Raw genomic sequence first — 19323 nt, forward strand, 5'->3', positions numbered from 1 at the left:
TAATTGTTTTTGCACACACATTATATATAATATATACACTTACATCATATATACATATTATATGTAATATAATATGTGTATACATGATGTATGTGTATATGTTATATAATATATGTATATACATATACATATATAATGTGTGTGTCTGTGTGTGTGTAAATGCATAAATACAACCTGCTCAGTCTGTATAATGTTACCCATATACCTATGATATCAGGGCTGACCACTCGATATTGGATAACCAATTGGAAAGGGAAGACCTTTCATCCCACTCTCAACAATTCCCAGTTGTCTTTAGTTCTGTCTAAGACTGAGGCTCATAAACCTTTCCCTTTCCATCTTAGCACGTCCATTGGTGTTCAGGGCTTGTTTGGGCAGTCATGTTGACGAAACGTCATGGATGTAGCCTCTTTGACACTTCTAGGAGACACACTCTCACAGCTAACTTCTTTTTCCTCTGCCTTTTACAATCTTTCCACCCCCTCTTCTGCAATTATCCATGAGCTTTTGATATGGGAATTGTTTTGTGGATGTATCACTTCAGCAATAGGGACTTAGTATTGGTATCTGAAAACTTGAAGCTAGGAACCACATATTAGAGAGACCATGTGATGTTTGTCTCTCTAGGTCTGGGTTTTGCCTGCAAAGTTCATGATTTCATTTTTCTTTGTGGTTGAACAGCATTCTATAGTATGTACGTGCCATATTTTAATTATCTGCTGCTAATTGAAGGACATTTAGATTGTTTTGTGGTTTAAATGGGAATGACCCCTCAAGGGCTCATATATTTGAATGTTTGGTCCACATTTGGTGGAACTATTTTGGAAGGATTAAGAGGTGAGGCCTTGTTGGAAGATTTGAGAAGTCCATCACAGGTTCAGTACCAGCCCCACCTCTCTAACTTGCAGACCAGGATATAAGCTCTTAGCTACTGCTACAGTGTAATGCCTGTCTATCTGCTGCCATGCTCCCTATCATGGTAACCGTGGACTCATCCTCTGAAACCCTAAGCAAGCTCCCTATTACATGCTTTCTTTTATACACTGCCTTGGTCATGGGGTCTCTTCACAGCAATAGAAAAAGTAACTAGGACAGGTTGTTCTACTTCCTAGCCACTGTGAATAGGGCAGCAATGAACATGGCTGGGTATCTGTGGAATAGGATACTGAGACCTCTGGGCACTTGCTGAGGAGGGGTAAAGCTGAGACATATGGTAGTTTTATTCTTAGCCTTTTGAAGGTTCTCCACACTGAGTTCCAGATGGCTTGAAATAGTTTTATGAGGTCCCTTTTGTCAATTATTGGCTGTAGTTCCTGGGCAAGTGGGATCTTATTCAGAAAGTCCTTCCCTACACCTATATCATCTCTAGCACTGCCTGTGTCTCAGGGGTTGAGGATCCACACTTAGGTCTTTGGTCCATTTGGTGTTTTCATTCAAGGTGATAGGTACAGATCTAACTTTATTCTCTAAGTGGTCATCCAGGTTTTCCAGCTTCTTTTGTTGAAGATGCTGTCTTTTCTCCAGTATATGTTTTTGGCACATTTGTTAAATGTTGGCAGATTATAATTACATGTACTCATGTTTGATTCTTTTCTATTGGTCAACATGTACTTTCTTTGCACTAGAGCCATATTGCTTTTACTACTTTAGCTCTATGGTATATTCTATGGCATTGCTTTTTTGGTACAAGCTCATTTTGGTTATACTGGGTTTTTTTGTGGACCCATATGAATTTTAGAAAATAGTTTTTACTTATTTCTCTGATGAACTAAATGGAGATTTTAAGTGGGACAGCATTAAACCTATAGATGGGTTTTGGTAGAATAGTCATTTTTACAGTATTAATTTTACCAATTCATGACCTATAGGTTGTCTTTCCATTTTCTAGTGTTTTTTCTGTATATCTCTTTGTTCAGAGATGTAAAGGTTTCATTGTAGAGGTCTATCACCCTCTGGGTCAGGTCAATTCTAGCTATCCTGCATAAATTCATAAGGCTTGTTTTATGGGAGTTTTTATTGGTCATAACTGAGGCACTCTCCTCGTAACTGCTATGCTAGGAATAACAAGGGCACAGAGGAGTCTTGAAGCTCCTGAGACTGGGACGCTCAGTGCATGCCCGCTCTGGTAGTCTTCATAGCTTAGCCTTTGTCTTTCTGAACAGGAAGTTCCTGAGTGCCTTTGCGTACTCCTCTCTCGGCATCCTTTCCAGGGCTGCAGCGCACTCTTCGGCATTCACGGTGTATAGCTTTTGTTTCTCATGTTTTCTGATTAACTCTTTGGAAATTCTCATCGCCTGATGAGACAGGACCAACAATAATGTTAAAAGTTATTCAGACAGGAATGATATTACACTCTACCTTTTTGTTTTGGGGGCATGATCTCACTATGTGACCTTGGCCAGTCTGAAACAAACTGTGTAGACCAGGCTGGCTCCAAACTCATAGGGATCCACCTTCCTCTCCGTGTTAAGTGTTGGGCTTAAAGGTGTACATGTCTATTCCTGGTGAATTCTACTTTTTAAAAAAAATGTTTATTTGCGTGTATGGGTGTTTTGTCTGCTTATGTGTCTGTGCCTCGTGCGCATGCTGTGCCTACAGTGGTCAGAAGAGTAATGGATCTGGAGTTACAGATGTTCATGCTAGAAATTAAATAGGGTTCTCTGGAATAGCAGCTGGTGCTCTTGGTTGCTGCGCCATCTTTCCAGTCCTCAAGATATATGTTACTGACTTCCTCTGCTTTAATGAACTGATCCCATTAAATCTTTGTGAGATGTAGGTAAATAGGACACCAACCAGTAGAGATCACTCCAGTGAGTGTGAGGCAGGCCTGTTATTGTACATTTCTAAACAGCCTCATATGGACACAACAGCTTCTGGCTCCAGGATCACACACTCAACAGCAAGAATGTAAGAACAATAGCCACTAGCTGCTACTTACACACACAGAACTGCTATAGAGAGAGGATCTCCTAAATACAGTCAACCTCTCCACCTCCCACCTGAATTCCAAAGTAAAAGAGCTGGGTATCAACTGGCATCCTCCTGGGGCCACTCCCCTTTGCCTTAGTGGCACAGAAATGAAATGTCTATCTGGTAAGTTCTTTAAAAAAAATCAAATTCCCAACATAATTCCAAGTCCAGATGTGCTTTAAGCCAACTAGAGATATGTCAAGTCTTTTTAGGATGTGCCCTCCTGAGGCACATTTTCCCCTTTGGAAATGGTTTCCATGGTCCCTGAAGGTAAAACCCAAATACTAACGTTTGGAGGGAGCTTCGCATATGTTTTCAGCCTGGTCCAGACTTCTGTCTCAAAAGTGCTCTCAGGGAAAACTTCAGTGACAAGGCCTTGAGCCCAGGCCTCTCTTGCTGTCAGCTTCTTCCCAAAGAGAAGCATCTCAGCTGCCTGCAATGCAAAGCAAGATGCAGCCTTAGCATGATAAAGGCTTCTGTTGACTCCAGAACAGCCCAGTTTCTGGAGACACAGATGTACTCATGGCTTCTGGGGTGGCTTGTCTTTCACAGGAATGGAGAAGCTGATGGCCTCACTGGGCGAGAGTCTGCAAGCAGCTGAGACCAAAACTGTTTTTGTTTCTTGAGGGACCAGAAGGGGAGTGGCAAGAATGGGAAGCGCAGGGCAGAAATGACCTGAACCCCTAGTAGCTATGGTTTTCTGTTTGTAATGTGAATGATAACAAGGTGGAGTGGGATGGGGGTGTGAAAAATTATGGCCATAGGATTAATTTAGGAAAATTAAAAGTCCCTTGTCTGTTCCCAATGATGGCCGACTAGGCCATCTTCTGCTACATATGCAGCTAGAGACACGAGCTCCGGGGGTACTGGTTAGTTCATATTGTTGTTCCACCTATAGGGTTGCAGACCCCTTTAGCTCCTTGGGTAGTTTCTCTAGCTCCTTCATTGGGGGCCCTGTGTTCCATCCAATAGCTGAGGTCTTGCAAACTTTATATGCCTCAGAACAGGGGAACGCCAGGACCAAGAAGTGGAAGTGGGTGGGTAGGGGAGTGGGTGGGGAGGGTATGGGGGACTTTTGGGATAGCATTTGAAATGTAAATGAAGAAAATACCTAATTTAAAAATAGTATATTAAAAATTAAAATGTTAACATTTAATATATATATATATATATATATATATATATATATATATATATATACATATTTCCAAGTATAAAAAAAAGTCCCTTGCCTGACTGATTGTGCTAGTGTTGAGCTCTAAGGATGTGAATGAAGAGATATAGGCTTCTATTACAGTTTTATAGAAATATAAAAACTGAGGTTGATGGGAAAGTGTTCTCTTTACAGCTGCAATTTGTCTTTTAGAAACGCAAACACATTCCAAGGTCCTGTGCTGCCACCAGTGCTCCAGCTCTAAGTCACCCACTGCAGACACTGTTCCTACATAAGGAAGTATAGACAGTGGCCTGACCCTTCCCTTATCTCAGATTGCCCCTTAGCCTGATTCTTCCATGTCACAGAACAAGGCATCATACTTAAAGCTGTGCCCAAGGGAAAGAAGACAGAGTACAGGTTTGCCTTGGCAGCATACTACATTTTAAGTTTTTTCTACGTTACCTTTGCTGGGCCCATTAGCTTTGGAAACGTGTATGTGGAACATGCTTCCGGGATCTGGCTGAGTTGGCTGAATGGAGTATGAAACGTTGCCTATTTGGGATGGGAGAAGAAAAAGAAATAACTTTTGATGATTATTTTAACTTCACAATTCTTGTGTGTGATGTGCACAAGTAGCCTAGACTCTTACCATTCCTACCATAGCCTCTCAAGTGCTCGAATGAATAGGAATGGATTACTATGCCCATCTCACTGTCCCTTTCTTTATCCTTTATCCTTTTATTTTTATGTTATGTGCATGGCCATTTTGCCTGCATGTACTTCAGGGTACCACATATATGCAGTGACCATGGAGGCCATAAGAAAGCATCAGATCCCTGCAGTTACAGATAGACGGTTGTGAGGCACACTGTGAATGCTCAGAATTGAACTCAGAGCCTCTAGAGGAGCAGCCAATGCTCTTATTTGTGATAGTTCACTAGTGTGAGTGGGTGAAGATATTTAAACTAATATTATGTTTTATTCTGTATATACACAATTCATTTGTGTTTTGTCAATGTATTTTTTATAAAGAGAAAACTATATAGCTATCACCAACTCCATTATCTCAGAACTGGAAAGTCCACTTATGGGACTTTCTATCTATGTATCTATGTATCTATGTATCTATGTATCTATGTATCTATGTATCTATGTATCTATGTATCTATGTATCTATGTATCTATGTATCTANTGTATCTATGTATCTATGTATCTATGTATCTATGTATCTATGTATCTATGTATCTATGTATCTATGTATCTATGTATCTATCTATGTATCTATGTATCTATGTATCTATGTATCTATCTGTTCTATCTTTCTATCCTTTCTTTCTTTCTTTCTTTCTTTCTTTCTTTCTTTCTTTCTTTCTTTCTTTCTTTCTTTCTTTCTTTCTATCTTCCACATGCATCACTACCTTCTCTCTATCCCTGCTATTTTGCTCTGTTCTAGAACATTACGTTCATGAAATCCTACATCCAACAGACCTTTGCACTTGCTCCCGTCACTTAGGTTTGGGAGTCACCCATGCACTGCTGGGTGCTAGTAGCCTCTTTGTTGTTGCTGTCACTGTTGCTGTGTCATCATTTTTTGATCTACATGCACTGTTTCCACTTTTATGGCTATTGTCAGCCAAGAGCCATAGACTTGCTTGATATAATACATGCAATTACCACTTGTCAATAATACCCCAATGAAGCGCCAAACATCTTTTTCCGACTGAGTCAAAAAAGTAGTTGTGAATATTTCCATCCAGGTGTCCTGTTGGATGTACAGTTTTAATTCTCATGGGATTCTCCTTGGAAGAATTCTCCTTTCTCACTGGTTGTGAGAAAAGTGTGTGCTTTTCTCAAGGAAGTTGCTGACCTCTTCCCCAGAGTGACTGCTGTGGACATCCCACAATGAGGAAGAAGAGCCCTACTGGGTCCATGCCTTTGCTCAACTTAGTAGTCTAATCACATCACTATGTGCATGATGGTGCCTCATATTTTCAGTTTCCATGACCTTTATGATAATTGATATGATATCATTATGACTAATGATATTGAGAATATTTTTTATACTTAATAACCATGGAAATAGCATCTTTAGTGAAACATACTAATATGTTTCCCACTATTTTTAAAATTAAATTATTTGCATCCTTTTTCTTGGATTCCTTACAGACACAGGTTACAAGTAAGTATCATGGAAAGATTTTTTTTAATATACTGTCTGTGGCTTATATTTCCCTTAAAAAAAAAAATAATGTTTGGATAAAGGGCCTTGCTGTCTAGCCCAGGCTGGCCTCAGTCTTAGAACAGTTCTTTTGCCTCAGTGTCCCAGAAGAGTACTGGAATTACAGGCAAAATCTGTCATACCTCACTGGCTTTTTTTTTTTTTTCTTCCTGAGCAGGGGTAGAGGTGAAGAACGGTGTAGAAGATTGTCTCATGTAGAGTGGACTTGAACTTTCTATGTGGTCAAAGATAACCAACTCCTGACCCTCTGTCCTCTCTACTTCCTAAGTACTAGGATTGCTCCCATATACCATTATAGACAGCATCAGCATCTACATCCAGTTCAAATGCATTACATCTACTTACCTATTATCTACGTAACTATGCTCTCTCTGTATCTCTGACTCTGTCTCTGTCTCTGTCTCTGTCTCTCTCTCTCTCTCTCTCTCTCTCGTGTGTGTGTGTGTGTGTGTGTGTGTGTGTGTGTGCACGCGAGTGTGTGTGCATGAAGGTCAGAAGACAGAGTTGGTTCTCTCCTTCCACCATGTGGGTCCCAGACTTTAAACCTGGGCCATCACACGAGGTAACACATTTGCTCCATGAGCTGTCTTGCCTGCTCCTTGGAGAAGCAGGCTATTTTGGATGCTCTCTCATGGTTTAAAGAGCCACGCTATCTCATTCCTTGTGTGCTATTTCTCCTCGCTGCCCATTTTTACACTGGATTCTTTTTTTTTTTTTTAAAGATTTATTTATTGATTATATGTAAGTACACTGTAGCTGTCTTCAGACACTCCAGAAGAGGGAGTCAGATCTCGTTACGGATGGTTGTGAGCCACCATGTGGTTGCTGGGATTTGAACTCCGGACCTTTGGAAGAGCAGTCGGGTGCTCTTACCCACTGAGCCATCTCACCAGCCCCCTACACTGGATTCTTAATCTATCGCTTTATACTTTAATAATATTTTGAAATGACCAGCTTTTGTTGGTGAATTGAACAATTGTTTTCTCAATCTTCCATTTGTCTCAGTTTTGCCCTAGAGGTCTCCTGCCTTCTTCAAATGCCACAATCAGTTTCAATATTGTGATTGAGATGATAAGCATGCTCAATTTTTCTATACTTAAGGAAACATTTTTTTTTTTTTGAGACAGGATCTTACTCTAGAGCCAGAAAGGGCTGGCCTCAAACTCATGACAAACTTCCTGCCTCATCTTTCAAAGTGCTGGGATTACAGGTATAAGCCTATACACGCTTCCTTTTTCTATATTTTTTTGATGAATAAGGAATATTTTTGAAAGGAAATCACTGATATAAGTAGACAAATGCTTAGACTAAATTTCCAATAGTAAGACATAGTATTTACTTTAATGTATATTTGTGAGAAAATATAATATAATATAATATTATATATATGTAGCATGTAAATAAAAACATAAGACACTCTCACTAATGTCACTTTTTTTTTCCACCCCAGAAAACTTGGTCAAGAAAATGTACTTCAAAACTACACTTAGAAAAAAGAGAATCAACAGTAGGTAAGGCGCCATAAACAGGTACATACAAACTTGACAACCAGCAGTTATTGCAATGCTTATTTGCAGAGATAGAATGGTGGGTGCAGTTAAGGGCTGAGGCTCTTGCAACAGACTGGTTAAAGTGGTTAAAGGCTTTGAGATAGATAGTTCCTTATCCTCCCTGTCACAGGTTCCTCTATCTGTAAACCTAGTAGGATCTCATAAGGTGCTGTGTGTATATTGTATAAAATGTGTATACGTATAATGTGTATTAACAGAGTACTTTCACACTGTGAGCATGCAAACATTTATTTGAACAAATTTAAAACTCACATAGAAAAGCTGCATTTGGTGGTAGAAAAGCTACTAGCATATTTAGCTCCTCGTTGTATTTAAGACCAGTATCCATCACCGATAGAAGGCATGGTGAAGGGTACCTTAATAGGGTTAAACGTGAGCCCCTTGTTCACTACAGTGTTTGTTTATGAGGTCAGTAAAAAGCCAGGGAGTCTCTTCAGTGGTTAACCAGGAACCTTTAGCACTTCTTAAGGAGAAGGTGCCAGAAGAACCTGAGGGCTACTGGTCTATAATGCAAGGGTCAGTGTTCTGGGTTCAAGTGCTAAGACAACTGCTATCACATCCCTGTCTATAATAACACAACTCAGAAAGGGCGTCGGGTTTCAGCAGTCGGGGGCCAATGAGATTTAAGTGATGGAGACCAAATGCTAGCACTGGTTTACAGCTGAGTGTTTTTTTCCCCCAAATAATAAATTTCACAGTATGTATCTAAGGTTAAACAATATGCTACTATGAGATACATATAAGCAAACGGCCACTTTAGTGGAACCAGATAACTCACATTGCCATACCCCAGCTATGGGTAGCCATAATATATCTATTAATTTGGCAAACTTCCTGGATATACTCCACTAATATTGACTATAATCCTCACCCTGTACATTAGATCCTTTGGCCCTAGGCATCTGCTATATGCCTCCTCAGTCACATCACTATCACCTAACAAAATGGCTCTTCTTTCCGTGCTCCCTCCCTCCCTCCCTCCCATGTTGCTGAGGAACCAACTCAGAGCCTTACTCACTTTAGTTGAATGCTCCACTACTGATCAAAACCCTACTCTCAAGTTTTTTAACTTAAATCTTTTTTCTTTGTATTTTGCCTACGTTCAAAATATTTTACTTTTGGCCATCACAGAGAAACACTCTAGTTAAGAACGAAAACGAAAACATTAATTAATATATAACTTAATCTTTCTAGGTGACTCTAGTTTGTGTTAAGTTGACAAAAACTAACCAGCATAACCATTAACTCCCATAATCTGTTTATTTCTCGCCACTATAAAGGAGACCCACAGGAGCTCCATAATTAGCTGGGAGTGGACTCACCCTGTCCGAAGCATAGACAGCATCAAATAGTGCCAAGACGGTGACAGCGATTCCCACAGCTGGGCCATTTACTACCGCAACCAGAGGCTTCGGAAAGTCTATAAAACAGTTTACAAATTCCCTACAGAAATGGAAAGAGGAAAGCATTAAAGATTTCAAAGTAGCCCTACCTAACTATAGAAAAGATTGTATAAATTAAAGTTGACACCATGCCAAAGAATCACTTCCCCAGACTAAACCAAGATCCTTGTACATGGGGGCTAGTGAAAGGTCACACTATGACTCCTACAAGCTGAGCCTAACTCACACTCTTTTCTGGGCAGTGAGTTCAGGACTGTGGTCCAGCTGTGACCCCAGAGATCATGGTGGGTGACTGAGTGCATGACCCTGTATTCCAGCACAGGGAGACCGAGAGACGCAGCAGGACTGGGAAGCTGAAGTCTCAGCCCTCCTTCTATAGCTCCGAGACTACTGCCAGGGTCTGGCCACCACTCACAGGCACTGTCTGTTCACACCACGCATGAGAACTCGCCACACTCCCTCTGTTCTTTCTCACCTTACCCTTCCTAGTCAATCCCATGGAGAGGGCAGGATGAAGAGAGGGAATCTGATGGAGAACCGCAATGAAGTGCATCAGCACAGACAAGTGGGCATTTTACTGATGTGTTAAGAGTGAGCCCCTTGCGGGGTGGGGGACTGAGGAGATGACTCATCATTTAAAACACCTGCCAATCAAGTAGGAGGACTGGAGTGAAGTCTGGATAAATTCTGGGTGGGTGTGGAGGCCTGCTTCTCCTTCTGGCCTCAGAAGGTGGAGATGGGAACCTAGAGCAAGCCAGCTAGCAAGACTAGCTGTATGGGTGAGTTTGATACTTGAGTGAACAGGTCTCAATAATAAAGTGGAAAAGCAATAAAAGATGATTGTTTACCTAAGACCTGACAAACATATACATATACATATACATATTCATATTCATATACATACCTGGGTTTACACAGATATAAAATGTGTACATACAGGTACACCATAAACACATATGGGAAAATGGAAAAAATAAGAATGAATTCTTTGGAATCAGATTAATGTCACTCTTACCTCAGTAGCCTAGTAGACATGGCTACTACGTCCTGTATTTCACCAGCGTCATTAATTAAGTTTTTTAGGTCATTCCCACTGCTGTAGTAGTCACCAGTTCCTGGGAATGGTACAATCAACACTTTAATGAACACACACCTTCAGTGGAAGGAACAATTCCTTCACCTAGCTACTCATTCTGAAGCCATTGTGTACCTGCTGTGGGCAGGGCTCTGGGGCACACACTAGAAGCACACATACCAGGGACTAGCAAGACGTGGGTGTTAAAGAACACAAGTGAATGGAGATTGTATGACTACATACAACATGGCAGATGGAACAGGGCTGGCCTATTGGGGGGTTTAGGGCTGAGCTCACTCAGGAAGGGACAACAGAGTCAGCTGGAGTGAGATCTGAAGGACAAGCAAGGTTGGCAGAGAGGAAACAGTACAAACAAGGTTCTGTGTCTGAGGTCTCCGGGATTTACATAACAGACTGAAAGAAGAGGCCCCAGGGCTGAAGCAGAGAAAGAAGTGGGTACAGAGAGAGATGCTGTACTTAACATGAGTACATAGACTGTGTGGGACTGTCCACAGTAAGAACTGTTGTCTCTGTTAAGAGCCACAGAAGGTGTGTGTTTATTAAAGTATAGATTGCCTACCATGAAATGGATACTTCATTTTTTTATTAGATATTTTCTTTATTTACATTTCAAATGTTATCCCTTTCCTAGTTTCCCCTCCGAAAATCCCCTATCCCCTCCCGCTTCCTCCTGCTCCCCAACTCACCCACTCCCATTCCTGGTCCTGGCATTCCCCTATACTGGGGCATAGAGCCTTTACAGGACCAAGGGTCTCTCATCCCATTGATGACCGACTAGGCCATCCTCTGCTACATATATTCTAGAGCTGCAAGTTCCATATGTGTTTTCTTTGATTGGTGGTATAGTTTCAAGGAGATCTGGGGGTACTGGTTAGTTCATATTGATGTTCCTCCTATGGGGCTTCAGACCCCTTCAGCTCCCTGGGTCCTTTCTCTGGCTCCTTCATTGGGGACCTTGTGCTCTGTCCAATGGATGACTGTGAGCATCCACTTCTGTATTTGCCAGGCACTGGCAGAGCCTCGCAGGAGACAGCTATATCAGGCTCCTGTCAACAGGTTTTTGTTGGCATCTGCCTAGTGTCTGGGTTTGGTGGTTGTTTATGGGATGGATCCTCAAGTGGGGGCAGTCTCTGGATGGTTGTTCCTTCAGGCTCTGCTCCAAACTTTGTCTCTGAAACTCCTTCTATGGGTATTTTATTCCCCAAATGGATACTTCTTAATAAGTTTTATTTTGAGAAGGGGTCTCAAGAAGCCCAGGTTGGCTTCAAATTCTCAATGTCATTGAGGGTGACTATTAGCTTCTGATTTGTTGTCCCCACTTGGTATTTTAAGTCCTGTGCCACCATGCCCAAGCTGGTGATCAAATCTAGGGCTTCTTACATGATAGGCAAGCACTCTAGCTCAGGCTATTAAATACTTTTGATAATTGTAAAGCCTGGAGTGATCCCAGGCCAAAACAAGACATAGTGGACCCCCCTTATCTCTGGGGAAATATTTCAAGATGGTCCATAAATCCCCGAGACATGGGATGGTACTGGGCTTTAAAGTATGCACTGTGCTTTTTCCTTTCTAATTGATTCTCTCCGTTTTCAGGTTTTACATCTATGGAGTCAAGCAACAGAAAACATTTGAAGACAAACAAACAAATACATCTGTACTGAATATTCACAGACTTTTTTTTCCTTATGACTGTTCACTTCTAAGCAATGTGATGGATTCTGACATAGCATTCACGCATAGCATACTGTTTTAAGCACTGTAAGACACCCAGAGTGAACTTAACGTAGACAGAGTGTGTGAGCCTTCATGTAAATGCCACATGATTTTACACAGGGAGCATGTGTGTATAAAGTCCTCTGTTGATGAGAGTCACGGAGTTACATCCCAGAAGATGCTGAGGGAGACTGTACACACATATCTGTGACAAAGTTCAGTATGTAGGCTGAGTAAGGTATTTACAACAGACTTTCAAAGTAACAATATACCATGTAAGATTTGTTGAAAACATACTGCCAAATTGTCTAGAAACTTCTACTTATTTCTAGACCAAGGGTGATGACACATAACTGAAATTATGCAATACAAAACTACAGAGAGAAACATTCAGTCGAGGAGCTACTGTACTGACACCTCAGAATGTTCCAGACATTTTGTTTTTCTAGCCCTGCCAGCTGCCCAAGAGAAGTTAACTTTCAGACTCTGTCAACAGAGTATAACTTCGGTTCAATACCATAGAACTCACATGAGTTGAACCAAACAACATCTACTCTTATTTTGACAATTTTGCTGAACCTTGTTTTAAAACCTCCTCTGTATGATTGTGTATATCAAGCTGTGATTTCTCTTCATTGTTTAGGAGAATCTATGGATAAACAAAAGCTGTGCATTCATTTGTGGAGAGTTGAGTTGTTTTCTGTCTTGACCCTTGTGACAGTTACAAAAAGCTTCACTGTGCCAGTCAAGTTGAGGAATATGACTTATCATAATGATCTAACAGTACTTGTCTTACACCCGTGATATTAGGGTACATTATAAATTAGACCACTGCATACTAGAAAAGACTTTCAAGCAATATTGGTCCGTTCCTTGCATAGTAAGAGACTCCCGAAAGTAGAAATTAAGTCTGATTAAGTGTCTTACCTGTGAAAACAGTTATGACCGAGTTATCTGTGCTGGCATTTTTAAGTGCGTGCATAATATCCAGATACATCTACATGAATGAAAAGGCAGAAGAAAGAACAAGGAAAATGAGATCCATCATCCAGTGGGTGGAGCAACTGTATCAGTTTGAAAGCCTTCTCTCGACACAGCGATGAACAGTCTTAGAGATTGTATTGACACCACAACAAAGGCTTCATGAGAGGATTTCCGTTACCCTGACAACTCCAGGGTGCACCTGATGCACAGGTGCTATGGCAGATGTACTAATAACCACTGTGATGGTTTGTGTATGCTCAGCCCAGGGAGTGGCACCATTAAAAAGTGTGGCCTTTGTTTGAGTAGGTGTAGCCTTTTTTGGAGTCGGCATGGCATTCTGGGTGTTGACTTTAAGACCCTCATCCTAGCTGCCTGCAAGCCAGTATTCTGCTAGCAGCCTTCAGATGAGGATGTAGAACTCCCAGCTCCTCTCACATCATGCCTGCCTGGATGCTGCTGTATTCCCGCCTTGGTGATACTGGATTGAATCTCTGAACCTATAAGCCAGCCCCACTTAAAAGCTGTCCTTATAAGAGTTGTCTTGGTCATGGTGTCTGTTCACAGCAGTTAAAACCCTAACCAAGACAACCACTTTGTTCGAAAAGTGAACGAGAGAGAGGGTGGTGGGGTTGGGGGAGGGCGCTTTGGCTTTGTGGCTGGACAGTTACTATGCTCAACAGGAATGGATGGGTAAGGCCAGGGCATGGCCAGTACACAGCTTGCTAGAACTCTTGAGGTTGCCTCCAGCAGCAAGTGAGAAGGAAGGTGGCTGAGAAAACTGTCCCTGGAACAGCATCTTAGCTGTGGCTTCAAGAAAGGGTAAGTGTCCTGGCAGTCTGGGAAGTGACAATTAAAGCCAGAGGCAGGATTCCTGAGACACACTGTGCTGGGTACAAGGGCATTGTCCTCTGAACATTTCTGAAAGTTTTGCTATACTTTTCGTATGTTCTCAAAATTGGTATAGGTTTTACTTTAATAAAATTCAATATAAGAGTGATGGTGAGGGTGGGAATTTATAAAGATACTGGAAAAGTAAAAGTATGTAAAATGATGTGACTGTTTCCTGAAAGGCAGAAGATGAGAAATAATTCCTGAGAACCACAGTAAAGGAGACACAGCAGCCAAGGTGACTGACTAGAACCAGGGAAGCAATGGGTCCCTGTTGATTCTCCTGCTTACCAGCTGTAAGAACTTACCTAGTTACTTCCTAACCTGCTGAACTAATTTGCTCAATAATGATGACAGGGTCCTCTCTGCAGGAAGTGCAGAACTCTACAGTTGCATGAGTGAAAGTAGTAATTACACAGAAGTGACTTAGGGCAAACACACAAACTTCTCAAGATTAAATGCTGGTGTATCGGTTGGAAGGTGCATGCACAACTTTACAAGAGTCTTAACATTTCAAATTAGCACAGGGTCCCACACTGAACATGGCAACCTTTATTCTCCAGTTCAGCTCCAAGCATCTGATAAGTGCCCATTATCAAGGAGGAGGGCTCAAGTGATTAACTATCAATGCAGTTCAAGGGGGGATTTAAAATTGCCCAGTGAAATGGCACATTCAAACAGGGCTATTAATGCTATGCTGAAGATGAATTCCCTCTCCTCTCATGTCCTCCCCTGCCCCTCCTCTCTTTTCCTTTTCCCTTCCTTATCTTCTTCTCTTCCCCTGTCTCTTCTTTTACAATTTTTTACTCCTCCCCCAGCTTCTTGTACAGAGCTAGGGTCTACAAGCCCAGGAAAGCACAGAAGACAGTGACATGAAGACACTCTGGGGAGGATTCTGCTCCTTTAGGCCTGCCTCAGTGCGTCTTCACTGAGACTGACTTAACTGACTCATGCTTCCATTCACAGCAAAGCTTCATTGCCTCTCAGACATGTAGAACCTACTGGAAACTCGAAGGTTGTAAAATGACAACCAAATGAAGCCAAATGCTCTAATATTCTTCCACAAAAATAGAAATAATGCTGAAATTCTACAGTTGCACAAGTGAAAGAAATAGAAGAAAAATGTATCCAGTCCCTGGGCAGGAGCATCACCTGGAAGGATATGGCATTCTTTTTGGTGGGCCGATTGAACGTGATCTTCGTGATGCCATCTTCAGAAGTTACCAAGATGTCTTTGGACTCCTGGGCTTTCTCATCAGCTCCACGCTTTCCCTGGCTCAGGGCTTCAGATGAGGAACTCAAACTGGATACNAGATCCACATAGTTCTGTCTGGCAGTTTCCTGAGGAGTAGATGGCCAAGTCCTTCAGCCTTCATAATAAGCAATTTGAGAAGCATTCTGTGCAATAAAAACCACTATGTAACAAAGAGCAGGGGCTCTGATTCAATAAAGGAACATCATGAGTCCAGTAGTAATGGGTGAAGTGACCCATATGTGTAATTCCAGCCACTGGGAGGCAGAGGCAGGAGGATTGTTGAGTTCAAGGCTAATTTAGGCTACAATAGTGAGGGGGAAAAAAACCAAAAAATTTCAAGCTCATTGATAAGAGATTTCTAGGAAACAATAAAAAGCTTCTAGTGACTTTAAGTTAATAATTAATGGTCTAGTTATGACGGTAAACAAACTTACCTTGGGCAGGCTGCCCAGGGCATTTCTTGCATCCCATGTGGCTTTGTTGACAAAGTTAAACACACCACCAGGCTTAGGCATATTACAGGGTCCTTCTGTGGCCTGTAGAGAGCACAGGGGTGATCAATATGCAATATGCAAGAGAAAGCCTTTGAGAGAGTGACTCTAAAAACACTAAGGTTCAACAATTTTGAATTTGTGATCACAGCTTTCATAGGAAGTAAAAATACTGAGCCAGTTTTCAAAAGTCAAGGGACATTTGGAAGTCTGCACTGTGTCTTGAACTCTATGGGGACAGAACTAGAAATTTAGTGGTAAAATGTTAACTGCTCAACAGGGCTGTAGCTGCAGCAGGTAGGGGTGAGGTCTTACAGTTCCTGGTCCCCAGGAAGTTCATCTGAGGATCATGTCAGGGAATAAAAAGAAAACTAATTTTATTGGAGGGGTAGGTGGGGGGAATAAAATACCTCACTCAGCTACTTTTCAGAAATAATTTTAAAACAATTTAAATTAAAAAAAAAATGTTTGGAGTCAGGGTTTCTCTGTGTAGTCCTGGCTGTCCTAAAATTGGTTGAAACTGGTTACAGACCTGAACTCACAGAGTTCTACCTGCTTCAGGCTCTGGATATCTGGGATTAAAAGTGTAAGCCACCAAGGCCTGGCTTCGATTTTGTAATAGAGTTAGTTAACGGAGGACAAAGGAGGCCTTGGAAACCACAGGAGCTGGAGGCTCAGTTCACACCAAGTTGCGCTAGAATGGAGGACCTGGGATTTCCCAGTAAACCAAGGTCATGGTCTTGTCAGTTTTGTCTTTCCCTTTCAACTGCCTTCCCTTCTGATGTGAATTACAAGGCTGGAGAATGCAGGGGTGGGGAGGGTGTCCTCATGATCACCTCAGTCCAACAATCTACCAGAAGGGTCATCGTAGCCCAGCAAGCTGTGGTCTTCACAGCTACAGGTAAACTAAACAAACCCAGGTCAAAAGCTCACAGGACAGAGTTCCGAGGACAAGCCAGTGTGTCTTCTACTGTCCTCTTTCTAGGAACTCCTAGATTGATCAATACGTGACAGTAAAGCACAGACACTTGCCAACAAAGAAGCTCTTTCTGGGTTCAGTGTCCAGTTTCTGCCAGGACTATAACATACAGACAACTTTGCCTAATGCCACCCTGGCCTGAAAATCCACAGCTACACTCTCCTTGCATGCAAAGGACAGCAAGCAGGACAGGTCACGGGTCAGAGAATACCTCCCAGCTGCTGAGGGCAAAGACTTTTTGAGCAAGCAAAATTCTTGCTCAAGTAGAAAATCTAGTAGAAAATTAAACAATGATAAAGGAGGTCAGGGTAACAGATACACCAGGGACATCTCTGACATTACACCTTTTTCAATATTATAACAGTTTCCAAACATTCACAAAAAATGAGTTACAACAGGCAATTAACCCAATTGAAACTTATTCAAATTGATAACATGTACTTATCTTCTTCCGTGCTTATGGCATGAAATCTAAAACATCCCCCACACCACTGTACTTCAGCTTTGAATACTTACTATGCATTTTTTAAAAGTACAAACACTTTATGATGTTGCCAATGGCACCATTAATAATGACCTCCATATTGCTCTTATTTATGATGTTGCCAATGGCACCATTAATAATACTGACCTCCATATTGCTCTTATTTAGCAACTGAATGATAGTTGCTAAAACTCAGTCCATATTCAACTTTCTCTAGTTGTCCCAAAATATCTTCTCTGTGGATTTATTCTAATCAGAGGGGAATCGAGCAACGGACCAAACATCTGACTGCTAAATCTTTTACATTTTTTTCAGGAGAGATACTTGGGGCTACCCTGTGCTTTAATACCCTGTTAGTATTTCAAGGCCTAACTCTAATAGAGAGAGCAAAACAAACCAAAGCCTGCATATGTGCACCTCGTGTATGTATGCATGTATGTATGTATGCATGTATGTATACCAGGGGCATGCCTTGTGACCACAGAGGTCTGAAACTAGAGTTAGAGACAGCTGTGAGTAGGGCTGTGGGTGCTGAGAACCAACCCTGGATCCTCTTAGAGGAGCAGTAAGCGCTCTTACTGCTGAGCTGTCTCTCCAGCCCACACATTCTTTTTTTTTTTTTTTTAAACAATGTCAGATCTCAGGCTTACATTGCTTATATAGTGCATAGAGTCTTAGCTGTACTTCGTTGCCTGGGTCCTCCATCTCAAGTCTCACTTGGTTCATTGCATTTTCAAAGTCCTGCTGACTGACTCTCTGCTTTGGTCTGCCCAGGTTCACCTGAGCCACTGGTAACCTGAAGACCTGCAGAGACTACAAACACTGGTTTCTATTTGTTCCTTGCCCTTCATTTCTGCAGCAGGATTGCAGATTTGTCCCAAACCCTACAGAGCAAAATGCCATAGTTATATTTTCTCTCTGCTGTCCCAATAATCTAGCTTCAAATGATCACTGAATAAAATCTGTCTACAGATTACAGATATTTTTCCTCTACATTTTATTTGAATTTGACAAGGGTTATTCCAAGGAGAAAAAAAAAAAAGACGTTGTAAAATGTACAGGCTCATTTAAAGTAAATTTATTCAAATGGAGTTTAGGTTTAGATTTTTGAGTTACCTCTCTCAACTAGGCCAACTGATTGCTTGAAACCTACGCTGGTGATAAGGGATTACGCATCTGCGGCGCTTCACTAACTAGCAATTGGTGCTTGGACAAAGTGTCACCTTGGCCAAGGCACTGTCTCCCCTAGGAAGTCGCCTGCAAGCCTGAGTGCTTTGGTGACATGAGGTCGCTGCTAGCCCAGGCTTTCTGTGTGGCCTGAGCACGTCCATTCTTACAAGACACGCGAGGTCGCTCTTTAGAGCTCTCTCGCTGGGAAACCGTCAAAGGAATATCCTTCTGTCCTGCTAGCCAGACCAGATGACAGAGCGGGCGGCTCCGCGGGCCCGCGACAAACCCCGCTGGAGACTTTGGGCCGGACAGTAGAGGCTGCAAGCTTACCTAGGACACCAGCACCGCGCACTCTTCTGCTCAAGGAAGTTAAAGCCAGCCTTGAGGACAGACTGAGCCGGGACGCTTAAGAATGGGTGGAATAGGTGGGAGGAACTGGGCAGGGGGCGGATCCAGAAGTGAATACTGAGTGAACCGAGACTCCAGGAACAAAGGAAGGCAGAGGAAAAGTGAGACTGGGGGCGTGGTCTGAGTTAGGCCCGAGAGGGTTTCAGGGACTGGCACTTGGTTGAGAAAGCAGAAGCATGGGGCATGGCTCTGGGCACAGAGAGCAAGGAGCTTTGGGCAGAGAAGGGCCTATGGGTGCAGAGTTCAGTGGGTTGGCTCTGGGAATTGGGTTCAAAGAACAAGGTGCAGGGGATTGGATGCAGAGGGTAGGGTGCGGGGCTTTGGGGTTGGAGGCAGAGAACCGGGTGCTGGGCAGAGAGGGGAGGGTGCTGAACGTAGCGGATGATGGACTCCCCCGCAGAGTGCTGGGTGCAGGGGCACACCATGGTGTTCAGCTTTTTATTTTAAAACATTTGTTTCGAGGCAAAAATCTCGCGATAAATTGCCTCACTTAAACTTTGCTGATCCTTCTGTCT

At 42.2% G+C, this 19323-nt stretch overlaps 2 protein-coding genes across 3 annotated transcripts in view; one reads left to right on the forward strand and one right to left on the reverse strand.

Moving 5' to 3' along the window:
- The window catches only part of C13H6orf201 (chromosome 13 C6orf201 homolog), a 30170-nt gene extending 20748 nt beyond the window's left edge, over window positions 1-9422 (forward strand). The window contains exons 4-5 of the mRNA XM_021180199.1: window positions 7817-7877; window positions 9218-9422. Coding sequence (XP_021035858.1) covers window positions 7817-7877; window positions 9218-9243 — 87 coding nt within the window. The 3' untranslated portion in view covers window positions 9244-9422. The remainder of the gene's footprint in view (window positions 1-7816; window positions 7878-9217) is intronic.
- LOC110307920 (enoyl-CoA delta isomerase 3, peroxisomal) lies at window positions 137-18830 on the reverse strand. 2 transcript variants are annotated; one of them, XM_021180198.2, is made up of 9 exons: window positions 18731-18830; window positions 15711-15812; window positions 15174-15362; window positions 13077-13146; window positions 10356-10455; window positions 9260-9380; window positions 4589-4678; window positions 3260-3403; window positions 2000-2294 (listed from the first exon to the last, which is right to left on the reverse strand). In XM_021180198.2, exons 2-9 carry the CDS (start codon window positions 15789-15791, stop codon window positions 2133-2135), a joined length of 957 nt encoding a protein of 318 aa, XP_021035857.1. In that variant the 5' UTR covers window positions 15792-15812; window positions 18731-18830; the 3' UTR covers window positions 2000-2132. The 2 variants fall into 2 exon arrangements, with proteins under 2 accessions (XP_029324151.1, XP_021035857.1); XM_029468291.1 differs by lacking the exon at window positions 18731-18830 and having other exon boundaries at window positions 137-2294; window positions 15711-15808.
- Window positions 18831-19323: the final 493 nt, after the last annotated feature.

This window comes from Mus caroli, chromosome 13 (genome assembly GCF_900094665.2).
Source record: "Mus caroli chromosome 13, CAROLI_EIJ_v1.1, whole genome shotgun sequence".
Taxonomy (NCBI): domain Eukaryota; kingdom Metazoa; phylum Chordata; class Mammalia; order Rodentia; family Muridae; genus Mus; species Mus caroli.